Source organism: Barbus barbus (genome assembly GCF_936440315.1).
Source record: "Barbus barbus genome assembly, chromosome: 20".
Classification (NCBI taxonomy): domain Eukaryota; kingdom Metazoa; phylum Chordata; class Actinopteri; order Cypriniformes; family Cyprinidae; genus Barbus; species Barbus barbus.
The window spans coordinates 1,718,386-1,738,494 of NC_136748.1; the positions used below are offsets into that span (position 1 = coordinate 1,718,386).

Sequence of the window (20,109 nt, forward strand, 5' to 3'; positions counted from 1 at the left end):
ACGGTTTTATTTTCAATCTACTGGTCAAAATAATGGATCCTCTGTTAACCTTTTAAGCCATTTAAAAACAAATACATAATATACAAGATATATTCTGATCATCATAAAAAAAAAAAAAAAAAAAGAAACATTTCAGTTTTAACTGCTGATTATGAATGATTTCATGAGACGTACATTTTTCAAATAGAGACATTTAAATGCATATATTTGATATTCTGTTTTAAATGAAGCAGGTTATGCCGTTAATCCACACGGTGTGGTAGAAACGCAGGAATGAAGCTCATGAGAACAGGACGAGCTCAGATGGTCGATGGTGTGGTCAATAATGATAAGGCCGGCTTGTTCGGATGTGCAAAGTTCATTTTAACTCAATCAACTGGATTTTAGTTTCCCCACTCATTAACCTTGGATTTACGCTTTCTTCCAGATACTACAAACGGTGACAAATGTCTCCAGATTGATCCAGTTAAGAAAAGCAATGTTGCTGGGTTTGCAAGGTTAACCTTAATGAGAAACACACACAGAACGTAAGCAATGACACGACGCCATCGTCAAGAAACACATTCAATATTAACAGTATTGTCCTATCTGAACACATGACGTGTAAATCCATCCTCAGGCCACAGGAAGTGGAGACTGATCTTCCCGTTCTCCTTGATCCCATTCCGTCTGGAGTTCAGAGGAGACCTCGGTGAACAGATGATCCCAATCCCAGCCCACGTCCTCCTGCAAACCATCACATCGGCTTCAGAGAGAAAGAGGCCGGGGAGCAGGAGAAATACAGTGCATTTAAAGCAACATGACACTTCTGTCCTCTTTTACTTACACTCCTGTCGAGGAACACAAAAGGAGATTTTCTGACAAATATTTATTTCCATACAATGTGATATATAGGACAGTTCATAATTAGCATGTCCGTCAAGCTCCAAAATGATTGAAAAATGTAGGAATAAAGTAGATGTTATGACTCGTGTGCCATATTTCACTTCCTCACACTCAGAATATAGTATGCAAATCATTGTGCTTTTTCAAAAATATTCTGATTAATCATTTTGGTCTTAAATAATGTCACTGTATATAAGAGAGAGGGTTCTTCAAAATATCTCTGACATTCAAACTGATTTCAATTAATCTGATTCAAAACTATTAATTTGTCATCACTTAAAAGTATTGATTTACAGTGAAAAACAGTGTAAAGTGTTATTTTAGTATTTTATATATATATATTATACAAACACACACTATATAGTTTTTTGAATTTTTATTTTAGCTTTTATTACTGCTTTTATTTTTATTATTTTTATTTTATAAACACTATTTTAATTGTAGTTAAAGTTTTTGTATTTTTGTAATATGCTTTTGTAATTTTTGTCAATTATTTACTATTATTAAAAAAAAAATCAAATTTTTTCAGTAACAATAATTCAAGTTTTTCATTTAACATTTATATCTTGTTCTATTTCAACTATTTAAATGATGGGAAATGGCTTTTAATAGTTGCAGTTTTAGTTAAACATGCTGTTTTCACTGTTTTTATTTTGACTCTATTGGTTTCATCAATGATTTCTCATCTAAACATTTAAAATCCATTTAAAACAAATACATAACATACAAGACATACTAAATATCATCAAAAGGCTGAAAAATATATTGAGATTCTTTAGCACTAGACATGGCCATTAAAACACCACACAGACATTAAATAATTAATTACTTATTCATTATTTAATATCTGGATATGGATCATTTCACAAGAAATGTACTTTTTTTTATTAATCATGTTTGCATGAATCATATGCACTTTTATTATTATTTTGATGTTTTTGGTCCTCGTCATAATGGACTGTCATTCTATATAGAAGAGTGAAGGTTCTTCAAAATATCTTCTTTTGTGCTCCACAGAATAAAGTCATACAAGTTTGGAACGACATGAGGGCGAGTAAATGAAGACCGAGCGCTCATTTCTGGGTGAACTGTCCTGTAGCACATTGTGGGACAGTATAAGATGAAGAATGCTGCTGGTATATTTCATAAATCTGTTGGACTGACCCTCTTACACGGCCTAGAAAGAGCCGGACAGACACTATATTTACTGACAGAGCTCACCTCTCTCACCTCCTGCTCCGGGGCTAAAACCTTCGTGAGCAGCTTCAGGTCAATCTCTCCATCCTGAGAAACATGCAATACAGATAAAACATTAGCCAAAGCCATTACTGAAAATACTGAAGCATTGCAATATAATGCCAGGTCAGTCAAATTGTAGGACGTTGTAGGACGTGAAGGATGAATTAGGCAGTAGCTTTATGCTCCTTACAGCATCCTTGATTTACACAAAGCAGCAGTGTTTGTTGTTAAGGAATGATGGGTAATGATGGGTGAGTGACTCACCAGGGTCTGAAAAGCTGAGTACTTCATGAGATCGTTGTCCAGGTCTCTGTAGGTCATAACTCTGTTCACCTGGATACTGCAGACAAGAGAGATCATAAACACGTGTCTGTTTCAGCATCTCAAAGGCATCTAGAGACTATTTTATCCACCTTTTAAATTGCTGATAGACGACCAGATGAAATTCTAAGACGCTTCAGCTCCATCAATCCAATTAAGAATTAATTCAAACTTTGACAAAATATTATGACAAACCGACATGAACACTTATTGTTAAACCCATTATTCATGAGACACTTCAAAACGTTGCACATATCCAAGTGTTTTTGCATTTGTGTGCACAGGCTTGTATTAAGACATTAAACAAGTTTACTGCAAATATAAAGCAATAACTATTTAGTGTTGTATGTGGGTTGACATTTTGTGAAACAATATTCTCTGTAAAGCTGCTCTGGAATGATATTTATTGTGAAAAGCACTATACAAATCAATCTGAATGTAACTGTATTAAGTTAATAGAAGAGAAACATTTTTCAAAGTATTTTAGTCATTTGTTTCGGCTTCAGTACAGTGACAAAATAACACCAATTATTTTATTTGGGAAATTATAACTAAGATTTGTTGCTGCTTATTATGTTTACAAAGAGAATAAACGGGTCTGTAAACATGAAAATAAATAGCTGCCTTTATATTTTATGAAGGGGGTCCAAAACAAGGCGATTGTCATTTTTGGGGGTCATTGGCACCAAAAATCCCTACTACTATTCTTTAAAAAAATAAAATAAAATAAATGCAGCAATGTTAATGGAAAGAAAGTCTCTTTATTAAGTACCAGTGTCTTTTAAGCCAGAAGCATATAGACAGTTTAACTAACTTAACTAAGTTTCTCAGCTAGATCCAGCAGATCTTGAAGCATATGAGAGTTTGTTTTCTTTATGATGACTGTTGTTTGGACTGAAGGATACCTGGGTGGAGCAGCGATCTGCATGGTGAGGTCTTCCTCTTGAACCTCCTCCAGGTCTGGAATCACCGGGATGTCTAGAAAATGCAGGTAAAATGTGTTAATCTTAGCCGCTTTTCCACCGAAACGTTTTTTACCCCACACTTGCTGCTGTCTGCGTTTCCATTGCAGTCTAAAGTACCGTGAAGATTGGGCTAATAGTCTGGTGACGTAGGTCTGCGTTTCTCAATACCAAGTATGCAAATTTCAGACATGCATCCTTAGTAGTTCGGACTTCGCAAGTTCAACTCGGGAGTGTGAACTGCAGATGGGATGACGCTAGTCCGGTAATTCTGCAAACAGCAGCGCACTTGATAACGTCAGTCAGCTTGCCTCGGCTACTGCAATAATTTTCCTCACTGTATTTACAATGAGACGAAATATGATATCAAACACCACAGCCTCTTTTCGTTTACATTTAAACATAGTTCAGGGAACGTACATGCATTATCAAGCATATATCAAACAGTATTGCCTCTTTTCATTTTCATTTTAACATATTAATAGAATAAAGACCAAAGATTTACCCAAAACGAATCTGATGTCAAGTCACCTTTATTTATATAGCGCTTCTAACAATACAGATTGTGTTAAAGCAGCTTTACAGTTTTAAACTGGAAAATACTGAGTCGTTGCGATTGAACTGAAATATTTAAACGGTTGATTCATTCAGGAACAAAACACTTGTCATGTTGCTCAGAGACGCAAAACAGCACTGTGGCTGTGTTTGGGATGTTTTTTGTTGGTGAAATAGAGCAAAAACAGCCAATATGATGTCTAAAACGTAAGTCTCTTGATATTAACTTATTGTTTATTGAACTGTTGTATAAGATCAATATCACATTTGTAACCTGATTTTTTTAAAGAAAAAAATGGCACTCTTCATGTGATATTGATTAACTATATGAATGGATATAAATATATACAATTTCTGCCCCCTTATCTTGAATTATGTGATTATTTTGAATGCATATTATATAGTTTTCTGTATTTGGTTGCGTTGTGAGTATTTGCAGTGTTTTCTGTATTCGGTTGCGTTGTGAGTATTAGCAGCCTGTTCCTGTATTTGGTTGCGTTGTGAGTATTAGCAGCCTGTTCCTGTATTTGGTTGCGTTGTGAGTATTTGCAGTGTTTTCTGTATTCGGTTGCGTTGTGAGTATTAGCAGCCTGTTCCTGTATTTGGTTGCGTTGTGAGTATTAGCAGCCTGTTCCTGTATTTGGTTGCGTTGTGAGTATTAGCAGCCTGTTCCTGTATTTGGTTGCGTTGTGAGTATTTGCAGTGTTTTCTGTATTCGGTTGCGTTGTGAGTATTAGCAGGCTGTTCCTGTATTTGGTTGCGTTGTGAGTATTAGCAGCCTGTTCCTGTATTTGGTTGCGTTGTGAGTATTTGCAGTGTTTTCTGTATTCGGTTGCGTTGTGAGTATTAGCAGCCTGTTCCTGTATTTGGTTGCGTTGTGAGTATTAGCAGCCTGTTCCTGTATTTGGTTGCGTTGTGAGTATTTGCAGTGTTTTCTGTATTTGGTTGCGTTGTGAGTATTAGCAGCCTGTTCCTGTATTTGGTTGCGTTGTGAGTATTAGCAGCCTGTTGCTGTATTTGGTTGCGTTGTGAGTATTAGCAGCCTGTTCCTGTATTTGGTTGCGTTGTGAGTATTAGCAGCCTGTTCCTGTATTTGGTTTCGTTGTGAGTATTAGCAGCCTGTTGCTGTATTTGGTTGCGTTGTGAGTATTTGCAGTGTTTTCTGTATTTGGTTGCGTTGTGAGTATTAGCAGCCTGTTCCTGTATTTGGTTGCGTTGTGAGTATTTGCAGTGTTTTCTGTATTTGGTTGCGTTGTGAGTATTCGAAGTGTTTTCTGTATTTGGTTGCATTGTGAGTATTTGCAGAGTTTACTGTATTTGGTTGCGGTGTGAGTATTTGCAGAGTTCACTGTATTTGGTTGTGTTGTGAGTATTTGCAGCATTTACTGTATTAGTTTTTTGTGAGTATTTGCAGAGTTTTCTGTATTTGGTTGCGTTGCGAGTATTAGCAGCCTGTTCCTGTATTTGGTTGCGGTGTGAGTATTTGCAGCGTTTTCTGTATTTGGTTGCGTTGTGAGTATTTGCAGCACGTTTCAATATTTGATTGTTTAGATGTTTATGACTTTCTTCCGATAAACACAAAGGGCTTCATTCATGAAACGTGCGTAAATATATGAGTAAATTCAGAGTAATTTGCACGTAAAACAGACTTCCCGAAAACTCTCCTCTGGATTCACAAATGCTTCGTAAACTTCCGATTTGATAGTTAAACATGTGTATGTTAATGAATTCCAATCATTTGTAAATAGGGCACTCGTGCACGCTCATCCATGCCTATGAATTACAGTGTGTCCAGGAACGCAGTGGAATATTCTGGTCTATTTTCTCAGGTTTGGTTCCAGTATACTGCATAAATGCAAAAAAGACTAATAGACCATATGCCTAACAATAAATATTCAATAATGTGTGTCCACCAAAGAGTTTTTAGCCAGCTGAAAAAATGTCAGGTGCTCTTTTGAAAACGACCAGCTGGTGGCACTTGAAAACACTTTGGTGGCACAGAGTTTTTCCAGCTGAGACGCTTTGGTTGCTATGATTTGGAATATCCACAACAGCAACATATTACTAGTATCTCATTTTTAAGAATTTTACTAAATATAAAATAAGCAATAACCAGTAATATTGGTTTCTCCATTGTTGTAGGCAGTAGAATGGTTGGTCGCTATTTGTCCCACCCGTCCTCTATTTATGGCTGGGTAAATGGTGACAGTGACGAGCGCTTCGTTTTACAGTTATCAACTCAGCTGCAAAAAAAATTAATAAATAAATAAAAAATTCCTAAGAGGGCAAAGTAACCCTTTACACTGCGAGTAAATCACTTGCATATGCGACTAAATCTTCACTCTTTTCTTTGCACACAAAAAGTATTCTCGTAGCTTTGTAAAATTATGGTTGAACCACTGATGTCACATGGATTATTTTACCGATCTCCTTGCTATGTTTCTGAGCCTTGTTAGGATCCTTGCTGGCTATGGAGGGTCAGTGAGCTCTCAGAGTGCATCAACAATATCTTAATTTGTGTTCTGAAGATGAGCGAAGGTCTTACGGGTTTGGGACGACATGAGGGTGAGTAATTAATGACAATTAAAATTTTTGGGTGATCTATCCCTTTAACATCTGTGACATTTGTGACCCTGGAGCACAAAGCCAGTCTTAAGTCGCACGGGTATATTTGTAACAATAGCCAACAATACATTGTATGGGTCAAAATTATCGATTTTTCTTTTATGCCAAAAATCATTAGGATATTAAGTAAAGATCATATTCCATAAAGATATTTTGTAAATTTCCTACCGTAAATATATTAAAACTTAATTTTTGATTATTAATATGCATTGCCAAGAACTCCATTTGGGCAACTTTAAAAGTGATTTTCTAAATTTTCTGGTACCCTCAGATTCGAGATTTTCAAATAGTTGTATCTCGTCCAAATATTGCCCTATCCTAACAAATAATATATCAATGGAAATCGTATTTATTAAGCTTTCAAATGATGCATAAATCTCAATTTAAAAACTTGACCCTTATGACTGGTTTTGTGGTCCAGGGCAGAGTCCTGGACATAACGGGTGGAATAATATTAACGTGTCGGGTGCGGGTCGGACTGGTGACGGGCACGGTTGGGTTGCGGGTACAATTATAACCGAGACTATTTCGACTTAATCCAGTACACGCTGATAGGCAGCTCCTTTCAAATTGTCCCGTGTTTGTGTTCGCATGCTCTGTCTGAAGACCGGGCTTCTACAGCGGGATTTGCAAACACTGAGCACTGTAGCCAATCGACAGCTGTATTGACATTGATTGACAGCTGTAGGTCTAGTGATTATATTAAACGGAACGCTCTTTGCTCGCGTTTCTGTAGCCTAGTTAATCTATTCACAGTTTGAATAAAATATTTTTGTAGGTTATGAAGGAAAAGCCAAAAGCTATTTGGTTTATTAATCTAAGCCCTTTGACCTGTTTACAATAGATTGTTCACATGTACGCAATAGTTTTATATTGTTTACACGTTAAAAGTTTGCTTTCTCTCTGTTAACTTGTTGGGCTGCGTGTGTTAAATGTTATTATTAATTTTTAAACACATTAACTCAGAATGACTTGTTAACTGCTTGTTACATTAAAAATAAAATAAAGGTGTTTTGTCTGTCTTATGTAGATTTAATGCGGGTGCGGTTCGGGTCGCGGTTTTTATGTCAAACGGGTCGGGTTCGGAATTAAATTAGTGTTGCTGTCGGATAACGGGTCGGGTTTTCGGTTAAATACTGCGGGTGCGGGTTTATCAAACAGGACCCGTGCAGGACTCTGGTCCAGGGTCACATTTGTTCATATTAAGAAATAAAGTCGCACATTAATTCAAACATCTGGGACGACATGAGAATGAGTGAATTTTAATTTTTAGGTGGAGTATACCTTTAAATGATTCACAATGGTTCTGCGTGGAAACAAAGGTTCTTTTGTGCAACATGTAGCTAGTTAACAAAAAAAATATTTTTTTTGAAGTTGTAAATGAAACAAAGATTACTGAAGTACATTTTAAACACAAAAAAACTATTTAGTCTTTCAACTTCAAAATATTATGTTTAATTTAATGCGTTACTTGCAGTTTCTCTGTAATGATTTGAGAAAATTACTAGCAATTTATGAGTGAAAACTGTTTCCACATCCAATTTTTCATGCACAGCACACCAATGTTAAGCTTCAGGTGTCAATCATTCATTTGATGATTTACACTAGTTAATGTAACAGTTAGTTTACAAATACTGACTTGTTATAATTGACTTGCATATAATTGAATTACATGTTTATTACAGTCAGATTTATTTACTCGCCAAAGCCAGTTTTGTTGATCTTGGAGCCTGATTATGCATTTAAACTGACCACGCAAGCAGTATAAAGTTTTTCTCGAGACGCACTTGGCCATATGCTGCAGCTACTGCCGGGTGTTACAGCGAGTTGCAGCACTTCCCACAATCCCCGTAATCATCACAGATGCTGTCTGTCTCCTCGGCGCGGCTCTGTTTATATTGTGTGTGAACTGGCGTTTGATTTCCTCCCTCTCTGCGTTTCTCTCACTCTCGCGCTGACATCCTCTTCCGCGCTGCCCCCTGTCACGGCGACCAGGCGGCCATGAATATTCAGTGATCAAGACAGTATCTCTTCCCGCTGTGAGGCGGTGCTCCGGCCAGGGGCTCCCCAGAAAGCACCCCCCCACCCCGACACACACTTGTGCTCGTCCCGGCGCCGACCATTTGGGCCCTGTCAGCGGCGGCCACCCTCAGGACCCTTCAGGCCAGAGCGGCGACCTCCGTGTCCATTCGGGCCGGGCCGGGCTCCAGGCGCGCAGGCCTGCCTGCGAGCCCATCTGTGTGGGGTCGGAAGTCACGGCGCGCCCTGGCAGGAGCCGCGGTGCCAAGAGCCGCATGCCCGCTGCCCGGAACAGTGGGAACCCGCTTTAATTGGCAAAACTCGACAGGACAGAGTGTGGCAGCGCTCCCAAAGAAGGACAAACTTTCACAGCCCTTCTCCTCTTTTTGGACAGACTTTTGCTGGAGTGCGTTCAGGTGTGCCACGAGAGTGCACGTTTACACAATCACCGTCAAACACAGGCTGACAGTGCTAAGAAAGTAAAAGAAAAGCTTTGTTAATTAAACCAGAGGCTGATAAATAAAACATGAACAAAACTTTTGTCACATTGACCACTCAAAGCTGATCAGTTCAAAACCGACACGACAGAAACAACTACAAAAACAAACTTGCATTCACTTTACATTCAGTACGGGAAACACTTTTTAAATAATAACTTTATGACTTTTCAAGAATACAAAGTCATTAACAAACATCATTACATTATGTAAAGGAAGAGTTCACTTTTAATCGGAAAAGAGCAGCTCGGACATTCTGCTAAATGTTTATTTAATATATAAAATTGAATATATATATATATATATATATATATATCCAATGACATGTCTTAGTAAGATGAGATGTAAATGATCCAAACATATAAAGCAATGCTGATTGAGAGATGAAGAAATAAACGCTCCACGGAAGATGTGAGATGAATTACACTAAATTACACTAAAGCTTGGAATACAAGATTTTTGCCTCGATTTTCCTCCGATTTTCCAGTCTGAACAAGCTGACGCTAGTTGAGGAAAGTCAGAGCCAGTCTGCAGATTACAGCTGAGATTCCACAGAAAATCGCGTAGTGTATGATGGTCACAGTCTCCGATTTTTTAGCTTCAGACTTTGATTCTATCCTGTCGGAGGATATCAAACATGTTTGATATTTTCAGCCGATTTTAGAAGACACACTGTTTTCATTTGTCACGCGTCTCCTAGCAACAAGGGTCATGTTTCTGCGTCAGTTTCTTGTGATCGGAACGACTTGAAAGTCTGGCAGTGTATGATCTTCAGTCGTGTAGTGTATGATGCCCAGTTTTCCTTTGTCACTATTTACAAAGTCGGTAAGTGTATGATGCCTAGTGTTTTAGAAATCGGTTCAGATTTTAAAAGTCGTGTAGTGTATTCCAACCTTAAAAGAGCTTTTACTTGATAAAAAAAAAAAACTTTATCTATCAGATGACAGAAGACATGGAATAGATTGTGAGTGAAACAGGTTTAACAGCAAAGTTTTGATCACGTTGATTATTTGGAGCTTTAGAAACTTGCATAGCAACTATGATACAGTAGGCATTAAAGGGTTAAAAGTTATAAAAGTGCTTAAAACATTCCCTTTACATTCACAAAAACTTTACAAATTGAAGGAGGAACCCAAGACAAATTCAGACCAGCACATCACAGAAACATGAGGCCAGAAACGAAGCACCTAGCAACCGCTTTGAGTACCCTAGTGACAACAAAGCAACATGCTAGCAACTGTAAACCAATGGCAACCACAGCACAACGTTTTGCATGCATGAGCAAACCCCATTCACACTTTTCTTAAATGTAAAAATCTAGTTGTATAGCTTGTATAACTCTTAGGCTAGTTCATCCTGCACTGACTGAAAATGTTCAATCTGTTTATGGAGCGCAGAATGTCCGAACAGTGACTAAATCTGTTGATTGTCGGTACGGGCCAGGGTCTGTCAGTACAGTGTGAACCAGCCTTTGAAAAAAATCACTGTACATTCAAATAATTAGGAATGCATGTACTGTATGTCTAAATGCTTTCATATTTGGAGACCAAAAAATATTTAGCACTAATCATCACGTAATACAAAGTACGACTTTTTAAAAATAAATTGATCCTTTTTTTCATGCATGCATTAAATTGATCAAAACACAAAATACAAGATGCATCAGTTTTCAAGAAATAAAAACTACATCGGTAGCACAACTGTGTTCAACATTGATAATAATCAGAAATGTTTGTTGAGCAGTAAATCAGTATATTATTATGATTTCTGAAGATCATGTGACACTGAAGACTGGAGAAATGATGCTGAAAATACAGCTTTGATCACAGGAATAAATTATATTTTAACAGATATTCACATAGAAAACAGTTATTATTTGAAATTGAAGTATTTCACAATATTACTGTTTTACTGTATTTTTAATCAAATAAATGCAGCCTTGGTGAGCAGAAGAGACTTCTTTTAAAAAAAAACATTTTAACTTTTGAACAGTAGCATATATTGGGCAAAACAGTATTTTTTTCATTACAATGAACAATTATGAATAAATAGCTATTGTATTGAATATGGTATTATTTCACTGAGCTTGGCGTCATGCATTCTCGGATTGCACACATAGTACACACAAAGCTGCCTAAGTATCTTATGAAGCAGCCTGGATGCCTTAAAATGCTCCTCAAAGTCTCAAGGAGATAAACGTGGTCATTTTGAAGTAATTTTTAATTCTCTCTCAGACTTTCTGAATCCTGTCACAAAAGCCATGCAGGTTCAGTTCCATCTCCCTAAGCCTCGTAACAAGCCCCTACATTGATAACTTCTTCCTTTTCTCTCATTTTTAATTAAAGCTAATTAAAAATGCCAGCCTCGTTTAGTCACTGACAACATTCATCTGTGTTCCTGATATCCAAATAAATGCAGGCGCGCACGAGTGCTGCTTCATATTCATGAGCACGAGGTGACACCGTCTCCTCATTTCTAAAGCAGTGCGTTCAGCAGATTCGGGCCCCCGCGGACCCCCAGTCAAATTTAATGGTCTTAGTGCAATGACATCAAAAAGCCTCTATGTCCAGCCTTCACTAACGCTCTACTGGATCTCAACTTTTCCGAATAATGCACCATCGACACAAATGGGCCAGAGTTCAATGTGAAGCACGGCGAGGTAAAGCTCTCGGTATGCAAACGCCATGATTAAGCGGCGAGAGAAAACAACGGTTTTTAAATGAGGTCGCGATGCCACCTGTGACACCAGGTCGAGAGGGAACCGACAATGATGTGCACCAGAAACTGATGTTTGATGCTGATTCTATCAAAAAGTCATGTGTCACGGCTCTAGATGATGTTATTTTCTTATTTATTCATGAGTTTGAGCAGCTTTTCCATGAAAGAGGTTCATACTGAGTATATGAGCACATGATGTCAGTAAAACAGAACCTAAATAATCATTTGACCACACTAGAGTACAGAATATGCATAGTATGAATCTATTACTGACACTGATGATAATAATAACCATAATAAATCGCATTTCTGTTTGTCCCTCCTGATGTTTTCACATGGTGAATGATCAAATTCCACAGGCTTATATTAAAGGAAGGACCCAAGACCAAAGGAAGATCTGAGGCTTTTTGAGCAGTAAGAAACCACCTAGCAACTGCATCACAAAACCCTAGCAACCATCTACAATCACAAGCACTGCGGCAGTGAATTTGGCAAAAACACCAACTAAGTATGAATGCCATTCATTTGATATAGACTGTTATTTTATTATCATTCATGTATTATATATATATTAGAGCTTTAGTTCATATTTTGAATTAGACTTTTTAAAATATATTTTCTGTTTTCATTTTCAAAAGCTTTAGCAAATAAAGTTTTAGTAATGTTGTGTTTTTGTAATTTTTATATGTTCATTTTAAGTTATTATTAGCAAGTTTTAGTTTTAGTTATTTTAGTACGTAAATCAAAAATGATAAATATTGCCTTGGCATCTAGCTGAGATAAGTTATTTATACTTTATTTTATTTCAGTTGCTGTTTATTTTAGTTCAAGCAAAGGGTTTTTTTGGTATGTTTTAGTTATGAATAATAACCCTGGAATGTGTTTGTATGATGACGACACTAAAGGAGGTAAAGTATGTCTTCACATGTCAGTGCCGACCATCCAAACTGGTTCGGCGTAGTGATATTTCTGAAACTGACTCCCTATGTTTGCTGTTGTCACATTTCTCTTTCAGAGTGTCTTCAGAAACACAGATGGTGAAAGTGCAAAGGGGCCATTTCATATCACAATTCCCTTTTGTTTTTGGGAAGGTTTTTCAGCAGTATTTCTCTTTTCTGAATAGGTAAAGTGGTAATTCACCGCTTACAAGATGGAGTTTTAATCAAACTTCTGTGTATGCAGTAGAAATCACATTTTTTTAATCAGTGTTAAACGACTCGAGAAAACAGAGATGGGCTGTGGTGAAAAAATGCAGAAGAACTTCAACACCCACAATCTGTGAACGGTAATACAAAAATACAGAAGTACAATCTGTAGTTTTCACAAAAGCCCTGAAGCTGTCAAAAGTAAAATGCATCCTCTGCTGGACCTTTGCTGACAGTTAAACACACTGTTTAATTAATTATACTACTAACATTGATATTTGGACTTTAATTCCTAAAATTAACAATCAAACCATTTCTGTTATCTAATAGTCCTAGGTTGTTCTTGTTTGGATGCTCAATCAGTATAAATATATAGCTTGTATATTTAAACTGATGTTTTTTAATGTTATTCAATGAATATTCTGGCAACTGTCCCCGATACATTATTTCTGCATAATCTCTTGATTTTTATAATTGATTGTTTTTTTAATTCTTTTTGTTATTATTTGAGACTGTAAGTGAGAGCAGCATATGGCCTGAAGATCATGTTTCTGAGCCTCACACTATCAGGTCTTTTAAGCCTAGTGTACTGTAAGTGTGTTTGTATCTCATGAAATAACGTTTATGAATGTGTAGGCTTTATCAATCACAGCAGCTGGACTCTCACTGAATGAGCTGCTTTATCCAGCACCCTTCTGGAATGGCATACAATAAATGATCAGCCATTAGCATGAATTTTGTCTGAATTTCATAAACTGTGGCGCTGCTGTCTGTTAAACAGAGTAAAAGTGTTTGAAGTGAAACAGAGCTCGCGGGAATCATCTACTCACCACTTTCATTGTCAGAGCCCTCGGGGGTTTGTGGCCTCAGTCGCCGGCTTCAGATAGGGAACAGACAACATGTTAAACACAAGAGATCAGGGACAAATACTCCATCCAACACACACACACACACACTTCGGTCCAGCTTCTGAGCTCATACATTGAAATTCATGCATTTACTAATGGCTTATTTTTCAATCATAAGATCCATCATATTAACCAAACAACCATTGCAGCCAAACAGATTCACTGCAAGAGTTTAAGTGTTTAGACAATAATATGTAATGGCAGATGGGAGTGTTGAGGAAACCTGTGTGAGAATAATTATTATTTTGTATTTGGTTTGCAGCGTTTGGTCTTTGGTAGTGGTGCAGAAATTAAATACTTGACATTTAACACTTTGGTTACACTTTATAATAATGTTTCATTTGTTAACATTAGTTAATGCACTGAGAGTAAACATGAACAAATTACAGAAGCTTGTTTCCACCATGAGATGAAAAAACTGATGGAAACTTTTTGCAACTTTTTCATCTCACAATTCAGACTTTTTCAATGTAATTCTGAGGGAAAAAAATTGAATTGTGAGATATAAAGTCAGAATTGCAAGAAAAAAATTAAGATAAAAAGTCTCTTTTTTAGTAAGTTTTTTGAAAATTAAAATAGTTTATTTTTTAGTCTGTGGCAGGGGAAAAAAACTCAGAATGCAAGAATAACAGTCAGAATTTTGAGATGAAAAGTTGCAATTATCTTTTTATTCCATGGCAAAAACAAGCTTCCATAACAAATAATGAAGAATACTATTTTTATTAAACAAAGATTATTAATTGGATTAATCATTGATAGTTCATTTTCACAAATGCATTAACTATTGTTAATAAATGGAAAGTGTTAACAACATTTTTACACTTGCCAGTCACAAGACAAGGTGTAACTAGTTCCTAATAACTAGGAAAATTAATGGACAAATAAAATAATGTTCAACAAATCACTGTGAATATAATGTGAATATTGTGATATACGGTCCAGTCCTAGTGGTGACGGCGCTCGTGATCTAGTCCCTAACCGCAGGTCATATATGTAAACTCTTTTAATCAGAGTGATTGTTCTCGCATTAACCAAGGACAATTTCAGTACGATGGTAATTTCCTCCTTAAATCAAGAGCATAAACAAGCATTCCCGTTCCTAATCACTGCGTGTCAGACTGAAACAGTAAAGGTGGAAACTCACTCCTCCAGCTCTTCAGCGGCCGGCCGTCGTCCGGACCTGTGGAGGACATCACAAATCAACAATCACAGCTCATCTGCTCAGTCTGCATGTCTACTGTATCGTGCTCTCCCACCGAGTCCCTCATATACAACACACTGCATAATTTAACCAGCTGGAGTAACAGCATTCATTAATGTCTTTCATTTTAAAATAATCATTTTTACTCTTTAATGTGGTGAAAAATCATTTGCACACTGTGTTTAAACAGAGAGGAACCTTGGAAATAAAAATAGATGAGGCCCTTTATTGCAGGTATACAACATTAACCCTATAAAGGCCTACTGTACCATATTTTAATTTTTAAAGTCTTGAAATTATTAACATGGTCAAAACTTTGCTGTTAAACCTGTTTCACACTCAATCTCCTCCCTGTCTTCTGATAGATAGTTTAGAGTTTTATCTAATAAAAGCTCGTTTAGTGTAATTGTAGAAACGTCCAGCTTCAGCTGCTGCTTCAGTGTCTTTTTCTGTCAAATCTTGACTGATTTTGATCAAGTAAAGGTCAGAATAACTGCAGTCATATCTCCAGATGAACTCTTACTGGACTGAAGCAGCTCAGCTTTACTTGATTCTCCATCAATCATTTTCTAGAAAAATCAGTGCGTCTCAAATCTGATCATCAGGATCTTTTGAGGAGCGTTTGTTTCCAGAAGCTTTACTTTCACTGTTCCTCAGCGGAGGAATGATCTTCATCTCACATCTTCTGAGGAGCGTTTATTTCTTCATCTCTCAATCAGCATTGCATTGCATTATATGTTTGGATCATTTTAATCTCATCTTACTGAGACATATTATTGAAGATATAGAGCGATGACTGATATTTAGATCATTTTATGTCCGTATCTGCTCTACTCTTATAAAGATCTCAGTGATTTACTTTACAAGCAGCATAATATAATCATATAAATATCAGCATTTGCACCAAAAAGTTTTTTTTTGAGTTTGAGTCTAAATATGATTTATCAGATATTTCCTTCATATTCTCACTATATCAGACTATATGTGACCCAAGACCACAAAACCAGTCATAAGGGTAATTTTTTCGAATTTGAGGTTAGTAAATCATCTTTCCATTGATGTATGGTTTGTTATGATCGGACAATATTTGGTTGAGACACAACTATTTGAAAATCTGGAATCTGAGGGAGCAAAAAAATCTAAATATTGAGAAAATATCCTTTAAAGTTGTTCAAATGAAGTTCTTAGCAATGCATATTACTAATCAAAAATGATGTTTTGATATATTTATGGTAGGAAATTTACTAAATATCTTCATGGAACATGATCTTTACTTAATATCCTAATAATTCTTGGCATAAAAGAGAAATGTATAATTTTGACCCATACCATGTATTTGTTGGCTATTGCTTCAAATATACCCCAGCGACTTAAGACTGTTTTTGTGCTGCAGGGTCACATGTGAGCCATAAAAGCCTGATGGATCAACACAAAACACATTTAGATTTTTAGTCTAAAGGTTCAATAAATTGTTCCATTTCAAAGAATTATATTTTTCTTGTGTCAGGCTGTACAGGGTTAATGTGATATACAGGCTGGTTTTTGCTGGTGTTGAGCGCCACCTAATGGATCCTGACAACAATGTGCATCTCATAAAGCCTTTAACATAAAGCATTCAAGTCGAAGTTTTATGCTAACCCCAAGATAATAAACAATTAAAAGATCAAATCTAGTTTTATAATGAACTGATATCCTGAAGCTACTGTGTATTCAGAGATTGAGCTGTGTTCATTATACAATGCAACTGCTTCCCAAAAGCTTGGATACTGCATTTCTGTGTCAAATTGAGCTTTTGTAACCTTAGGAGCACTACAGGGTAATAAAGGAATGTGTAAACAGTAATGCAGATGCTGATAATCACGGGTGTTAGCGTGTCCGGCCCTTGACACGCGGCCCCGTCCTCTCTCGTGCTGTTTAAGACCCATTACACCACTCTCCATTAAGACCCGTGTAACGGCGCCATTAACACAGTAAAACTGTCTGGAAAAAGTTGTTCAGGATAAAATATATTGTGACAACTTGGCTTCAAAGCTTCATCAATAAACTGACAGATCATTTAGTGTCAATTAGGAGTGATAGATCTGCAAATCCCGGGATTTCTGCTGTGGGATTAGCGGGAACAGAGCGCCGGTGATTGAGCACGAGGGGTGACATTGAGATGAAGAAAAAGTCCTTGTCTTCTTCAGAGGGGACGATTACTTTGTTTCAGAAGGAGAATCAATGCGTCGAGAAGCCCTTTAACACCTCCCAGCCGAGAGAATCAAGATAAGTTTGGCAGACGCGCAGAAGAGACACTTTGACCTTTCCTTTGAGACGTGTAGAGTTTGCTTCATTCCCCACTAACTGAGCCAAAGGCCGTGTTAACATACTGACGTTTCTCCGGTGTACAGTATGTTTACTGTGCACAGTATGCACATTTACTGCACGCATAAATAGGTTTTTATTCACCATAAATTTAAAAAGATCAATCTGTAAAACAAATGTTGTTTCTTGTCTTGTACTTCTTTCTTTTAACCTTAAATTGACTAGCGTTTAAAAGTCTGAGGTCAAATTGTATTTATTTATTTTTTATTAGTAGTATTTTTTTAAAGAAATGAATGCACGTATAATGCATAATGTTATAAAATATTTCAAATAAATCTATTCATCTGTGAATCCTGAAAAATAAAATGTATGACAGTTTCCACAGAAATATTGTGCAGCACAACTGTTTTCAACATTGATAATAATCAGACATGTTTCCTGAGCAGATCAGCATATTAGAATGATTTCTGAAGATCATGTGTCACTGAAGACTGCAGTAATGACTGCTTCTGTCGGTTTTGTGAAATAAATGTAGCGCTCTTCTTTATACAGTTGATTCTGTGGTTTTCTCTGATAGGATTAACAGGACTTTTCAGTGTTATGGTATGGCTGCTCTCCACATGCACAGAAATTGTGTTCAGAATATATGAATGTTTGGTTGACTTCAGGGTGCATATACATTCAGAATTTGTAGCTGGATTTAATTCATTCAGAATGGTGCATATTTATCAAAAACGTTATATGGAAATATGGGTGCTTCTGAGTTCTGGTCGGTCCAGCAAAACTCATGTAACAGGAAATGACACCATCATGTGGCGACTGACCCTCACTGCAGCAGGGCCGGAGCTAATGGGATTCTAGGGGCCCACATCAAACCCTACAGCACTGACGCTGGATTCACTATAATTTGATTGACATGATAATGAATGAAAAAAAACCTTACTGCAAAAATCCAAACGCAGTTTACAAGCATTCGATTTCCTGCAGTTTATGTAATTCTAGCTGTTAAGTGCGATGAAAAACCCCAAATTAGATCAAATAGATGAGAGCAGAGACAAGAGGTTATTAACACTGATGAAAAGAACTAAAGCAAAGAACACGCATTCGACAAAAATATTAAGAAATACTCAGCTTGATAACACTACAACATTACAAACACAGCTCACACAATAATGTGCGCTGTCCAAAAGTTGTCCGATACATGAAATGTATAATAATTTATGGATTATCACTTAAAAATGCTGTGCCTGTGCGTGAGGGGTGTTTGTTTGTATGTGGGACAGAACAGTGTGGGCTTTTAGAAAGGCTGAATATTTATGCATCTCAGAAAGACAGAGAGAGGGAGACAGAAAACTAGAGGCGTCCACTCACTTGGCAGATCCGGTTCCTGTGCTCTCCTCCGCCCATCCTCCCTGCCGACGGGCCGGCTTCGGTGGAGGTCCCTGAGATCAAACACACATTCACAGCTGTGTGTCTTCACATCATTAACTCAGACAGGCAAACAGTTCAGGTATGACCAAAATCATAGTTTACTAATAAAGTGTCCTGAAACAACAGCTTTAAGATCAGCAAAAGACAGGTGTGTGCTACCAATCAGAGGTCTACTGATTTTTTATGATGACTATTTTCCATACGTTAAGCCCAAAGCACACTTCAGTTTTTATGCGTACACGAGGGTCTGTGTACAGTGCATTAGACGCAGATTTCGTCACCAGAGTAGCATGCGCGTACTGTACACGCACCGCCCGATTTTTGTAACAGCCCAGGTCGCACAGGCACATAAAATTGGTTTTGCACTAATTAGTTGTTCCACAAAGTGGCAACAGTGTCCCAGGCCATTGTTTGACAGTAAAAAATTAAACTTAAGAAACTGAAGAACAAAAAAATATCAGAGACTGCAACAACAGACAGCCGCATTGACAAACACTTGTGTCAGAGCTGCAATTTAATTAAAAGAGTACAACAACATTTTTATCAGTCACAACTTCTGGAGAAAAGGGCGAAGACACTGGATAAAGATGAAACTTTCTAGAGCGCATGTGTTAACCTCCTGTTTCGCACACGCTATCAGAGTATACTCGAAAGGCTTCCTGTTCAATACGCATAAAAAACAACAACAACAACAAAACCTGAAGTATTCTTTGAGCTTTACATGTAGTAATGGTATATATAATGTTCAGTTTCTTGCACAGCGCGATCGTTTTGCTTCATAAGACCACAATATAATCAGGAGCAACAATATATGTTGCCTGCATGCTTTTGTTGACTCACGTGCCGTTAGCCACTGACTTGTATTTTATATACTACCAAGGAGCATGGTTTCAGCTAAAAATCTTCTTTACTGTTCTACTGAAGTGATGTAGTTATTCCTCTAATGCTAAAACACAACACGGTGCAATGCATAATTCGAAATACAGCTAAAACACCTAGGAAAAATCCAGATGAAAAAGTCTGTCCTATTAACAGTACATTGCACCCTATTTTACATACTTTAATATCTTGTAATATCTTAATATCGCCACACGTTTTAGTAGCATTTAGCAGATTAGAGCTGAGCAATAATACAGTTAAATTTAGAGAAGATACATTTTGAACAATCAAGTAGTCAAGATTTGCTATACAGTATATGCAAATATACTGTATGTATGGGGAAAAGGGGTAGACATATACCCAACTTTATATAATAAACTGTAATACAATATAGGTAATATGATTAATATAGATAATGTA

General features: G+C 37.0%; 1 protein-coding gene across 6 annotated transcripts in view; it reads right to left on the reverse strand.

Annotated features, from left to right (window-relative positions):
• The window catches only part of LOC306886318 (intraflagellar transport protein 43 homolog A-like), a 29,811-nt gene continuing 9,702 nt past the window's right edge, over nucleotides 1-20,109 (reverse strand). For 2 of the 6 annotated variants that reach the window (XM_079443327.1, XM_079443329.1), the window contains exons 3-9: nucleotides 18,751-18,821; nucleotides 15,019-15,054; nucleotides 13,797-13,843; nucleotides 3,351-3,423; nucleotides 2,389-2,464; nucleotides 2,116-2,169; nucleotides 1-726 (exon numbers count right to left, since the gene is read on the reverse strand). In XM_079443327.1, coding sequence (XP_079299453.1) covers nucleotides 616-726; nucleotides 2,116-2,169; nucleotides 2,389-2,464; nucleotides 3,351-3,423; nucleotides 13,797-13,843; nucleotides 15,019-15,054; nucleotides 18,751-18,821 — 468 coding nt within the window. In that variant the 3' untranslated portion in view covers nucleotides 1-615. Of the gene's footprint in view, nucleotides 746-2,106; nucleotides 2,170-2,388; nucleotides 2,465-3,350; nucleotides 3,424-13,796; nucleotides 13,844-15,018; nucleotides 15,055-18,750; nucleotides 18,822-20,109 lie in introns of all 6 variants that reach the window. The other 4 variants (XM_079443326.1, XM_079443328.1, XM_079443330.1 and 1 more) reach the window with 3 other exon arrangements.